Here is a 12,593-nt window from a genome sequence, read left to right on the forward strand (position 1 = left end):
GGCTTCCCTGACATCTGTCATCAGCCGAAATGTGCAGGGGCCTCCAAGAGGCCTGTGGTGGAAGCGTCTCCGTTATGATGGCGGGGCCGACTCCAGCCCCTGGTGACTGGGGTCTTCCCACGTTCCAGGCCCTGAGCTGAATGCTTATTGAAGCCACCCCATCAAATTGGCACCGCCACCTCCTGTGCAGGTACATTTTACAGGTGGGGAAACCGAGGCTCAGAGACGTTAGGTGGATCTGCAAAGTCACACGGACACCGGTGACACCAAAGAGTCCACAGATCTGCTGGCTCCCCTCAACACCCTGTCTGTTGGCCTCCCAAAGTCAAGGCCCTGCCATGAACACCGGCAACGTGAATGTGGCCAAGCCCCTCGCCCCAAGAAGCTTGGTCTAGGAGGGGAAAAAAGCCTGCATCACGGCCCCAGTTCTCCACCCCTCCTGTGTCTGTGTGGCACCTGCCTGCTCCTCCCACCAAGGGGTGAACTCTACTCCTTCCCCTCGACCCTCAACTGGTCAAGTGCCCAGTCTAACAGAATCAGGCAGAACTGAGGGCCCCAGACCCTAAGAGGCTCGCGCAGGTCCACCACTGCCACAAGACGACACCGCTGGGTCCGAGGAGGAGGAGGACGTGGAGAAGAGCCTCCCGGCTGAGCCCATCCTGGATCGCAGACCTGCCAACCTGCGGACGGTGCAGGAGAGAGCCCTCGGGGCTACCGCAGAGGACTGGAGGCTGCAGAGGATGAAGCGGACGCCACACAGAGGGTGCAATGTGGGAGGTCTGGTGCTTAATCACCTATCATTTTACTGGTCCAAATGCTATGCTTCTAGCCAGAGGGTGAGCTCCCAGGACAGGCAATGCCCCTCCATCTTCCTCCGCACCTCGCTCCCTACACACAGCAGTGCTTAATGCATCAGCAGGTAAATAAGAATGGAAGAGTCACAAGGCCAAGATGATAAGACAACAGCATTTCCCCGTTTCCCTGAAACCCGCACCACCTTGGTGATGTCTGCCACACATGCGTCCCGTGATGTCGCACCACTCCTGCTTTGTTACTATTTTAAGCCCATCTTCTTTTGTCTGCAAATCAATTTGATTTAAAGGAAGACCAATAACTACCACCAGTCTCTGGGCAGAACCTGTATGCTGGTCACCTGGATACAACAGGAAAAGAGAGATGGTGGGATGGGGCCAAGTGGACCCCTGAGGATGGCGGTCAGGCTGAGACAGCCCTGGTGCTGGCAAGCTCTGGGGAGCTCTGCGCAAAAGACCCCACTGACAAATGGGCCAAGGTCAGCGATGACTTGACTCATGTGACTGCAGAAACAACGTCACCCCACAGTTAATGTGGCCCGAGACAAGGTTCTCCTGCCAAAGGGAAGCGCAGAGATCATTTTTGGCTCACCTTCCGGACTTGACTCCAATCCCCTGAGTTCGCAATTACAACGAGGCAGAAATTTTGCCTGCACACGGATACAAACTTTCAAGAAGCAACGGGACCAAAAAAATCAAGGAATAGCAACAAGCTCATTAGTAATTGTAAGAGCAACAGCAACTTCAGCAAAGAACTACACTCAACACAACTGCAGAACCACGTGTGGGGCGCTCCCTGAACCTGCAGCCCCAGCTCCCACCGCCACTGGGGTCCTGGCAGGTTCATCTTCCAGCTGCTGACTAATCGCTATCTCCTCCTGCCGTGGTCACGAGGTAAAAGTGCGCAGCCACGTTACCCATCCAGATGACGCGCTTCAACAACCAGGGACACCCACCCCAGCCCATTAAAGACGGGACCTCCAACAGCGCTGCCCCCTGATTCTCGACCATCACCTTGCCTGACTTTGAATAAATAGATCTTGTCCTAGTGGCCATTCCAGTTAAAGGAACTGAAGGGTATGTCTGTGTCTGTGTGTCTGCGCCACCACAGATACGTATACATCTGTGGGATAGACTGCTCGAGCCAGGAATGGAGGAGTGGGGTGATCACATGTGTCTGTTTCATCTAAAGTACAGGCAGCCTTCCTGCAAGATGATGAGGCCAGTCAAGGGTGGGCGGGGCAGAGAGTGAGGGGGGTGGAGTGGGAGGGGCTGGTAGGATGGGAGGCTCAGAGTGGGTGGGTGGGGCTTATAGGGTGGGTGGGGCATACAGGGTGGGACATACAGTGTGGGCCAGGCATCAAACTAACTCACATCTCATCAGTGAAGGAAACAAAATCCAAAGAAGCTGACCAGCTTGGCTCTGACAGAGCCAGCTAGAGGAGGGGCTGTAAATTAACCCACAGCTGTCCTTCCTGTGCCTCCCCACCTCTCATCACAGGGTCCCCTGCCTCCCCAACTTTATTCACAGAAGACAGAATTATCTCAAGATGATTAGAGGATGTCAAGGACATACTTGCCTCCCAGCTGTGAAACCAATGACTGGTGTCTCCAAACTGACTCTTTTCTAGACAATAGCTCAGTAATCCTCACCCACATGGAGTTAGCAACAATCCCTGCCCCTATGTTACATCCAGGAAATGGAGGTTCAGAGAGGTGAAGTGACTTGCCCATGGTCACACAGCATGTACGTGGCAGAGCCAGGCCTTGGACCCATCCCTCCAACTCCAGGCAAAGAATCTCTCTGGACGTCATTGTTCTCTTTGTCAAAGAGACCCATCCAGCCAGGACCAACTGTGGCACATTCTCGGTTCTCTGCAGGAGCTCACTGAATTGAAATGAAGTTGTCGTGCGTGGGTAAGGAATGATCTCTGCTTGAGTGTGCCCTTTAAGGGCGTGAGGTGATCAGCTGAGGGCATCCAGCAGAGGAGCTCTCAGACCTTGTCGGTTGCCCTCTGACAGAGCCGTTCAATCAACAGACATCCACTGGGAAACAGCCAAGTGCAGCCCAGCCAAGAGGACAAGGGACAAGGCTCTGCCCTCAAGGTCATCCACTACAGGGCAGTGCTGTCTGCAAGGACGGAATGTTCTAGATCCACACTCTTCAACATGGCAGCTGCCAGCCACGTGTGGCAACTGTGCCCTTGAAATGTGGCCAGCGCAACTGAGAGGAAACTTTAATGTTAGTTGATTTTAGGCTAAAATTGTCCTAAGTAGCGAGTGACTCCCGTAGACAGTGCCGTCTGGAGGGAGAGAAAGAGAATAAGCTAGTTTGTCCAATAATTGAGGTCATTTCAAAGAGCGACCAGTAAGGAGAAGGGAAAAAGTGGCTCAGGTGATCAAAGAGGGACGGGCTGGAGGAGGGAGGTCCACCCCGGGCTCTGACTGGCCTTCTGCCAAACAGCCACACCTGGCACCCAGAACAGTCCCGGGAACGAAGCTGTGCCTCGCCCCCTGGCTGTTGCCGCCTGTGTCGCAGCGGGGTGAGAAGGGCAGGAGAAACAGAAGTTTCAAAAGCCTCCAATCATTTCTACCAGGAATGTGCGGTACTTTCATCACCAGCAAAAATTCTAAGTTTTTAAACTCTGTATTCTTTTCAGCATCCAGCTTTTATTTTTAATAACCCCAAAGAAGCTGACAAAGTAATTACTACCTAGTTCTATGGCTAATTAAGCCATGGAGACATTCTAGAAGGGGCCAGAGGGAGATTCGCAAAGCTCAGGACTCTGGAGCAAGAGATCGTTCAAGGAAAACCGGGAAGAAGCACAACACAGAAAACATGGGCTCACGACCCCCTCATGGGCAGGGGTGCCATTTAAGGGTTCAGGCCAAGGGACACCCCAGCCTGGAGGGTGTCTTTCTGCAGCTCAGGGGGGGAGCAGATTCTCTGAAAGCACTCTCCCTCTCCAGGTGATGAGCAGAAATGGCTTTGTCCCTGCAGAAAGGTGTGGCCACACCCTCCTCCACACTGACCTCCTGGCCACTCTCAGCCGTCACTGAGCTATGTAATCACGAAGGTCCCGTCCAACCGCCTGGCCACCCCCAAGCCTGGTCTGCTAAGACACCACCTGGTGACTGGTTCCACAGAGGCTTACTGAGGCCTCCTGCAGGCGAGGTCTGTGCTGGGTCCCCAGCCTAGGGGGGATGGTCCACAGAGAACAAGACTAGGATCCCAGGTGGGGATGAGCCCCGTGAGTAAATCAGGATGGAGAAACAAGGTCCAGGTGGTCGGGGCAGGGCAGCTACTTAACCTAATCAGGTGAACAAGGAGGGCCCTCTGAGGAGGTAACAGCCAACTAAGACCTGGGCAAGCAGGGGTCAGCAGGACACAGAGGGGCTGAGCCCTAGACTGAACGGTTCCCCAGATGTGGTCCCCTGACCCACGCCATCAGCATCACCTGGTCACTTGTTAGAACTGCACATCTCCACGCCCACACATTACCACGCCCACACGTCACCCCGCCCACCGCAGGCTGAATCAGAAACACTGCGGGTGGGGGCAACGAGCCTTCGGGTGATTATGATGCACACTTGGGTTTGAGAACCAATGATCTACATGAGCAGTTCTGCAGGGAGATTTTGCCCCCAGGAGACACTTGGCAACATCTGAAGTCGTTTTCCACGGTCACGGTCAGGGGCTGGGGGGGCTGCTGTCGTCTAGTGGACAGATGCCAGGGATGCTGCTAAAGATCCTCCAGCGCACAGACTGGCCCCACAGCAGAGAAGGACTCCATCACATATGCCCACAGTGCGAGGCTGAGAAACCACTCTAAAGGGTCCCCCACCTGGTTGCACAGCAGAATCTTTAAAAAGGCAAATTACGAGTCCCCACGGACACGCTCTACACAGCTGTCCCAGGTCACTCTGGGCCCAGTCTCTGGTCCTGGCATCTGGGAACCAGGCTGAGAGCGGAGGAGGAAGGCAGCGAAGGACGGCCCCTCGGGAACCCCCATGTGATGGACGAGGAAGAGGAGATGGAGCAAACAATGAGCAGGGAGCTGGGGAGGGCAGTGCAGCAAACACCCAGGGAGGGGAGAGTGTCAGGAAGAGGGGGATCGGCAGGGAAGAGCTGTGAAGGGACAAGGTGAGAAGGGGGCGTGGGACTGGACCAGAAGGAGGTCCATACGGGACCAATGCCAGGGCAGAGCCCATCCCACATCCTGAGAGCTAAGGGGACAAAAGGAAGCAAAACTCCTCCTGGTGAGTATGAGCTCCTCGGAAGGAGGCAAGGTGATGGGGATGCCGAGTTACTTTTTTAAAATGTTAAGTTCAGGGGAAAATCCTAACCATACTTGTGGGCATAGAGTAAGGATTTGCAGAGAGGAACCCCGCCAAGCTGCCGACAGAATCATGAATGGAGCAAGGATGTGGTGAGACCATTAGGGTCGCCCCTCTGGGAAAATCCTTCATTCCTGCCACGCAGTCCGTGGCTGCAGATGCGGCTGCTGAGAGATTTAATGCACAAATAAGGCCACAAAAAGATGCCCACACTAACTAGCAATCAAAGAGCCACAAATTAACACGACGAGACACCCCTTGTCCCCCTTCGTGTGAGAGAAAACCAGAATGATGACCTCAGGTGGTCGGCAAGGCTTTGGAGAAAGGGCGCGTGCAGATTCTGGAAGGAGTGTCAAGGGTACATTTTCCAGGAGGGTGCAATATTATAAAAAAATTTACACATGGGTCTCCTACAACCCAGACACGTGTCCTACTAGCTGGGACATGCTCTCGAGGAAATTCACACGTGAGCACAAGGAGGCTTTGCCTGGAGGGCCATCTCTGTGTTGCTTGTAAATGGGTAAAAATTGGAAACACAAATATGTAATAGCTCAGCCATGAAAAATATATTCCTTGGGATGCTGCGGGGGGAGTTAGAAAGGGAGACAGATACCCACCATGCGGTGAGACCTCCAAGACCCAGTGCTGAGCAGCAATCCAAACCGAAGATGCTTCCATACGGCGCACGACCACTTGTGTTGTCCTGAATACCTTTTCCCAAGAACAAGGAAATATAAACATGCAGGAAGAGGATGCTCTACCAAACTCATCACAGAGACCACCTCTGCAGAGTGAGAGAAAGGATGGCACTGCCTACCTTTCCCATACTGTTCTGAGCTTTTATTGAGAGAATATTGATGCATTAAAAATGCATTTTGGAGAGAGGGTAAGGGTAAATGCAACTTGGGCTGTTTCATAAAAACATAGTCTAGACGGCAGGTGGTGACTCTTCTGCCTGACTCTGTGCTGGGTTATCCCGCGGCTCATGCACCAGCCTCACGTTGCAGGAGTCGCACTTCAGAGCAGCAAGCGGACTTATGAGAGAGGTCTACAACAGGGGGAGCGGGCTGAAGGACTGGGACCCCTCGGCCTGGTGAAGAAATGACTCAGGTCAGTGCGATAACTAACTAAAAACACCAGACTCTCTGGAAGCCCAGGTAACATGCATCATGAGAGGATCCCCACCAGGACTGACTGATAGAAGACCTTTTCAAGCCATCTGCAAAGAATTTTTAAATGAATCTGCCCAAAGAGAAGGACGCAATGCATCAGAAAGAAATGAGTCCCCCGTCAAGAGAGGTATACAAGTGGACGCCAAGCCAACCAAAGCATCTGTAGAAAATGATCCCCTCACCCACCCTTCCTGCTTCAAGCTCCCAGGTGCTTCCAACTTGACGATTCTGATTCTCTTTCCACCAGAACACCTCTGCTTAACACAACCCTTAATTGCTCCATTGATTGATGCTTTTTAGTAAGGTTCTCTCCACTCCCAGAATTATACACACTAAGAGATGTTTCACCTCAGGCATCTGCTCTCTGGGTCCCATTTTGAACATCTGAACCAGAGACTAACTCAGGCTTTCATCCTCCCAAGGCATCAGTTAATCACGGGCATCCAAGTCCTTCCACCTCTCTCCCAGGTAGGCCGGCCCGAGCTACCTGCCAAGCCCTCTGTTCCCACCCACGGAGGCATCAACTCACAGACAGCCGAAAAGCTAAATCCTCCATAATTCTTGCTTCAAGTTTGCTTCCTTTTACTGCCAGGGAGACAAAAGGAGCTGAGAAGGATTCTCCTGTGAGGAGCCACTCAACTTCCATAATTGGAATAATCGTGAATGCGCATCTCCAACCCAGAGAAAGCCAGCCCGTCATGGAGTGTTGACGCCTTAATCCCCGATTTCTAATAAAAGGATTAATTAAAGCCTTAAGGGTCTGCCGATGGCAGCCTCTGCTTGAAACTCCAAGGAAATTAACTTGCCCTCCCAGATATAACAAGCCAGGGATTTCCTCCGGCTGGTACCTTAGTTTGACCAAATGACACAGTGTCAATAGTCCTAACAAAGAAACCTTACAAAGCTTGCATGGCTTTATTGTTTAAAATTTCAGATTGGACCCTGGCGCCCACAGAGCTGCCTTTAATGGGTCTTTTTTTTTTTTTTTTTTTTTTTTTTTGCAGTTAAATAGTGAAGCTCCTCTGTGTTCCAGCCAAGTAAAGGAATCCCTCCCCACAAAGCCGGTTCACCCCAGCCCCAGGGAGTATCTGGAGTTCCATGCCCACCATTTAATGTGATCAAGTCCCCATTTGGGGTCAGCGCATTTAGAGAGAATGAGTCTTCAAAGGAAGGTAAGAGCAACTTATTGTCAAAACAGAACCCGTGAATGGATCCTGCTTCTCTGAGATACGGAGTCCTGTGGCTTGATACCAAAACACCAGCTTTGATTCTTTTTTTGAACCCTACATTTCAGAAGCTCAGACTTCTCCCTGTGAAGTGAAAATTGCCTTCTGGTGGAGAAAGGTTTTAATGATCACTTTGCTTCCTGCGTCTCCATGGTGACAGGGCGCACAGCCCACCCCCCTCTTGCTTTATTAGGGCCTTTCTTCCTCTCTGGAAAGTAATCAATCCAGCCATATAGACGCCTTTGTGACCAGATTTATCACCTGAACAATCGACGCCACCGTGGGGGTGGGGGAGTGGACGAAGTCCATATAATTTAATGAAATCAGCCCTGGTCCTGGCGCACGCCCTCCATCTCCCTGTGGCAGCTCTTGCGAGCACAAGCGCACCTGTCCCGGAGGCCGGTGGGCGCGCCCAGGTGCGCCAGGCCCCTCCGAGTCGGGCGCCCCGCGGAAGCCCCTCTGAGCGGTGGCCGCACGAACGCCGCCCTGCCCGGGCGGGGACGCCCATGCCGGGCCGCCCGGGCCACCTGAGCTGGGGCCTCGGGGAGGGGTCAGAGCTCGGAGCCAGCACTGGCGGAAGCGGCTACAGGTCTGACTCTCACCCCCTAGCTGGTCAGCGCCCAAAGGAGGGAAGCCCCTCGGAGGGAACAGCAGAGCCCACCAACCCGCAAGGAGGGCCGATGCGGAGCCCAGGGCTCTAACCGGCGAACCGGTTCCTTTCCGGACAAAGGGCTCTGTCGCCTTAGTGGGAGCCTGAGCGCCCGGGTCCTGCCGCGGCATCCCAAATGCAGACCAGGGCGCAGAGCGGCGCCGGGGACGCACGCCCAGCGCCCCCTTCCCTGGCCTTACCCGCTCGTCCAGCCGCCCCCGCCCGCCCTGTTACCTGGGTTCTCCCCGGCGTCCGCGGAGGAGGTGGCCGAGGAGTCGGTGAGGACGCTGGGGTCACTCTGCGAGCGGCCCCGCGACACGAGGCAGCCGCTCCCGTCCTCGGACGCGGCCATGGGCCCGGCAAGTTGGAGGGAGCCGCGTGGAATCAGAGCATCCGAGGCGGCCAAGGTCACCGGCGAGGGGGCTGGAGGGGGCGTCTTTTTAAAAAGGAAAAATCAAAAAGGACAGGGAAAGGGAAGGAGCCAGAGCTCGAGGCCGGGGCTGGCTTCAGGGCGATGAGACAATAGCCTCGCGGCTGCAGCCAGGCGCATCCCGGCGTGCGCGGCCTGCCTGTTATTTATTCGCGTTTATTTCCATTCTTCAGTCTATATTCCAGGAAAAAAAAAAGTTGAACCAGGAAATAAAAACTTTTTCTTGTCACTGTTTATTGCATGCTTGGGGCAGGGGGTGATGTCCAGGAATTTCTGGGGGTGCTCCCTCCCCCCACCCCACCCCCCACCCCCCCGGGAAAAAAAGGAAAAAAGAATCTTTGCTCTTGCAATTGCTTTAATCTGAAAGCTGTTCTTGGAGCATCTGTTGGAAAACATTAGGATTCTCCCATCATGCCACGCGCGGGGAGCCTGACGTCACAAGAGCGGGGAGTGAGAGCCAGCGTGGTGATGGGGAGGGGTCTCAAATACCTGAACGGCACGCCGCCTGCCCGGAGGGAGGTGGGGGCTGGATCCTGAGTTATGAACCGCCCACCCCCACCCCAGCCGCGCGGGCTCTAGAAACAAGGATTCCACATCCCGCTTCTTCCCCCTCCCCAGCTGGAGGGGAGGAGACCCTGAGGTGCCTCCCTTGGAGGCAGGGCCTAACCTCTCCAGCAGCTTCAGACGCCGGTTTCCCAGACCCTTGCTCTTCAGGGGATTTGGAGGCCAGTGGGTCCTGCTGCCCTGGCTCCATCATGGGATGGGGGGCGGGGCCCTCCGGAGCTTTGTCCCCGCCCACATCCTCCTCCCTCCAGACCCTCAGCCCTAATCCTGGGAAGAGAGAGGAAGGAGGGGCACCTGGTGCCTTCCAAGGAGGCTTCCCCTGGATTCCTTGATGGAGCTGAGGCCAGGCAAGGGAGGTGACACCCCCTAGGGCTGCCACTTACAGAGCTGTTCCCCAAGGTGCTAATGAGCAATTCTCACCGCTCTAGATGGTAGTGTGGGGGAAACACAGGCAGCTCCCGCGTCTCCAGCTCAGGCATGGGACAGGAACGACGGGGAGGAAAGCCCAGGGAAGGACAGAGAGAGGGCGTGGCGTGGAGCTGTGTCACACAGCCTGGGTGACAAAGGGCTGCAGAGACACCACCCTGCCTGCCCGCCCCCCCCCCCCCCCCGGGCGCGGGACCAGCTGGGCGCGATCCCATCTCCGCCCCTCAAACAAGCCCAGGGGGCGGTGCTCTTAGCCCCACTGCAGGTCATGAACCCAACTGGGGCTCAGAGACGGAGCCTGTCAGGGGTCCGGCAGCTGCAGGGCTGCCCCTGCACCCCAGCAGCACCTGGCAGGGTTGGGTGAGCCCCAGTGAAGAGCCAAGGACAGAACTGAGATGTGGAGAAACAACGTGCGTGTTGACTCCACACGGAGCTTTGGGCGCTTAGCGGCAGTCCCCTCTGAGAGCCCGCCTGCCTGCCCGCCTGCCCTCAAGGACTCTGCAGCGCCTAGTGTGTGCTGCGTGCCACGCCAGGAGCGGGGGTCCGACAGGGAACAAAGGGTCTTCCAGGTGGCCGGGAGGAGGGAGCTGAGAAAGGCCACCAATAGATCAATAGATGTCACCCCCAAAGCATCTCCTTATGGTTGTCAGCACATACCGTGAAGCAAAGAGGAGACTGATAGGATGTTTTTCTAAATACTTTTTATCCAAGTAAAAACGTGCTGGCGGGTGACACACCTACCTCTGGGCTGAGCCCTTCTCTGGGGGAAGAGGGAGCAGCATTTCTTCCTCACACACCTAGAACGTGTGAGCTACTGCAGCCCCCACCTTACAGGTGAGGGCAACTCAGAGAGGTGAGCACACCTGGTCACAAGTCAGGGCAGGCAGGGCTGATGCTCCCAGCCCGGGGTCTCTCCAAGTGTGTCCTCAGGCAGCCCCTGAGAGCCATGCTGAGTCCTGGCCCTGAAGCAGGCAGGTCTCAGGAGCCCCTCAACCACGCCATCAGCCTCCCACATCTGAATGCGAAAGCCTGTGGTGGTGGAGGAAGCCAGCCAGCAGCAGACACAGAGAAGGGCCAGCGGGGTTTGGGGGTGTGGACGGCAGCCCAGGGATATGTGGGGCAGGAAAGGGGAAGAAAGAGGACGCCAGTGGCTGCCGGCTGTCTGCCCCCCATTCCTCACCTTCACGCTTCTGGGTCTCCCAGACTCAGAACCTGTCCTGCTACCGACAATCTGCACTGAAATCCATTTTAAAGGAAGCCATCACTACAGTGACAGAAAGGCAGCCTCCCCGTCGTGCATGGGAAGGACGAAGACCACGAGAACTGTCCCTAGACGCCAGTACCCCTCAGTGCCTCGTCCGTGCGCCACCTCAGAGCTTCTCTAGTCCCTGCTCTCGCTGACTGTAAGGCGGTGCTTACAGGCACCGAGAAGGACAAGGCTCAGCACCTGCTCCGGGAGCGCACGTGGAGCTGGGGGCGGAAGACAAAAGCGACCACCAAACTTCGGTTCTTACGTTCTTACACGTCCGCGTCAGCAGGATGCTGACTTGTTTGAATCAGGGAGGGGTGGAGCTGGTCGTTGTGTTTCTTCTGGCTTTGAAATGCTCCAAAATAAAAAACAGTTTTAAATTTTAAAAAATGAGTGGTCAGCAGCCATGAAAGTCGAGGAAGCTGCCTGCAGGGCAGAGCCAGGCCTTCCCAGGCACCCACCCCAGGCCGGGGAGCTGGCCGCCACAGACTGCGGGAGGCCGCTGTCCACACAAAGTCTCCGCCTCAAGGATCCTCAGGGGGTCTCTGTGAAAGTCCCCAACTGCACCCCCTCAACAAGACCCCTGCAAGGGCGGGGTTGGTCGGGAAGCACACTGTGGAACCCTTACAGAACCAACACACTTCACGGTGGCCCCAACACAGAAATAATCCAGATGTCCACTAATCGATAAATGAAGAAAATGTGGTGTATTCACCCAATGTAACATTATTCAGCCATAGAAAGAAATAAAATACTGATACCTGCACAAGATGGATGGACCTTGAAAACACTACGCCAAGCCGAAGAAGCCAGTCACAAGAAACCCCACGTATGATATGACTCCATTATGTGAGCTGTCCCCAGAGTCAGAAGGCAGGCTGGTGACTACCTCGGGCGGGGAGGGGTCTGGGGGATTCCTGCTAGTGAGTGAGGGGCTTCTTTTTAGAGTAACAGAAATGTTCTAAATGCTCTAAAATGACATGGTGATGGCTTCACCACTCTGTAAATATACCAGAAACCATGGAATTTTCCACTTTAAACAGGTGAGCTTTACAGTATGTAACTTATTTTGATAAAGCTGTTTTAAAAACAAAACCAAACCAGGGACACAGAGGCACCTGGGCTGAGCTTTTGATCTGAAGAATAATTGTGTTCGGTCAGCCTCTCTGCTGAGCACAGGACACTTAAAACTGTCCTGTCCCTGCCCTGGGCTTCGAATCAGACAGAAGCTCTCCCAGGGGTCACCCTTCTGGTCCTTGATCAGAAAACCCAAAGCCATTTCCTGACTCCGGGCAGCCTTGATAAACCCCACACAGTTGCCTCAAAGAACTAAAAAGACTGCGAAGTCTATAAAATGTGTCCCTTCCAAAAACACAAAGTGATGAAGGAAAGGGAGGGTCTTCCTCTGCCCACAACAGTCAGCAGGAGGACACCACGGCAGAGGTGACACCCTGAGGCTGGCAGATACCCACACGTGGAGATGTGCACCTTAGCAGCAGGTGGTGTGGAAAAAGGACCATGTGGAGACCCAACCCCACTCACATGTGTTTTCAGAGTTGCTTTCATTCTTACATAAAGTGCAGATTAAATATACAAAAATTGTGAATCACTATGCTGTACACTGAAACTGATATAATATTGCACATCAACTACACCTCAGTTTTAAAAAGAGATGCACGTTAATAGTACCCATCAAATATTTCCCGAGCATTTTTGTAACAAACTTA

General features: G+C 54.4%; 1 protein-coding gene across 2 annotated transcripts in view; it reads right to left on the minus strand.

The window, feature by feature from the left end:
* PHACTR3 (phosphatase and actin regulator 3) overlaps window positions 1–12,593 on the minus strand; it is a 180,392-nt gene that overhangs the window by 154,015 nt on the left and 13,784 nt on the right. The window contains exon 1 of one of the 2 annotated variants that reach the window (XM_010987841.3): window positions 8,432–8,946. The exons of the other annotated variant lie outside the window; for it this stretch is intronic. Within the exon in view, the coding sequence (XP_010986143.2) occupies window positions 8,432–8,549 (118 nt within the window). The 5' untranslated portion in view covers window positions 8,550–8,946. Of the gene's footprint in view, window positions 1–8,431; window positions 8,947–12,593 lie in introns of those variants that run through there. 2 annotated transcript variants of the gene reach the window in all.

Source organism: Camelus dromedarius, chromosome 18 (assembly GCF_036321535.1).
Source record: "Camelus dromedarius isolate mCamDro1 chromosome 18, mCamDro1.pat, whole genome shotgun sequence".
Classification (NCBI taxonomy): domain Eukaryota; kingdom Metazoa; phylum Chordata; class Mammalia; order Artiodactyla; family Camelidae; genus Camelus; species Camelus dromedarius.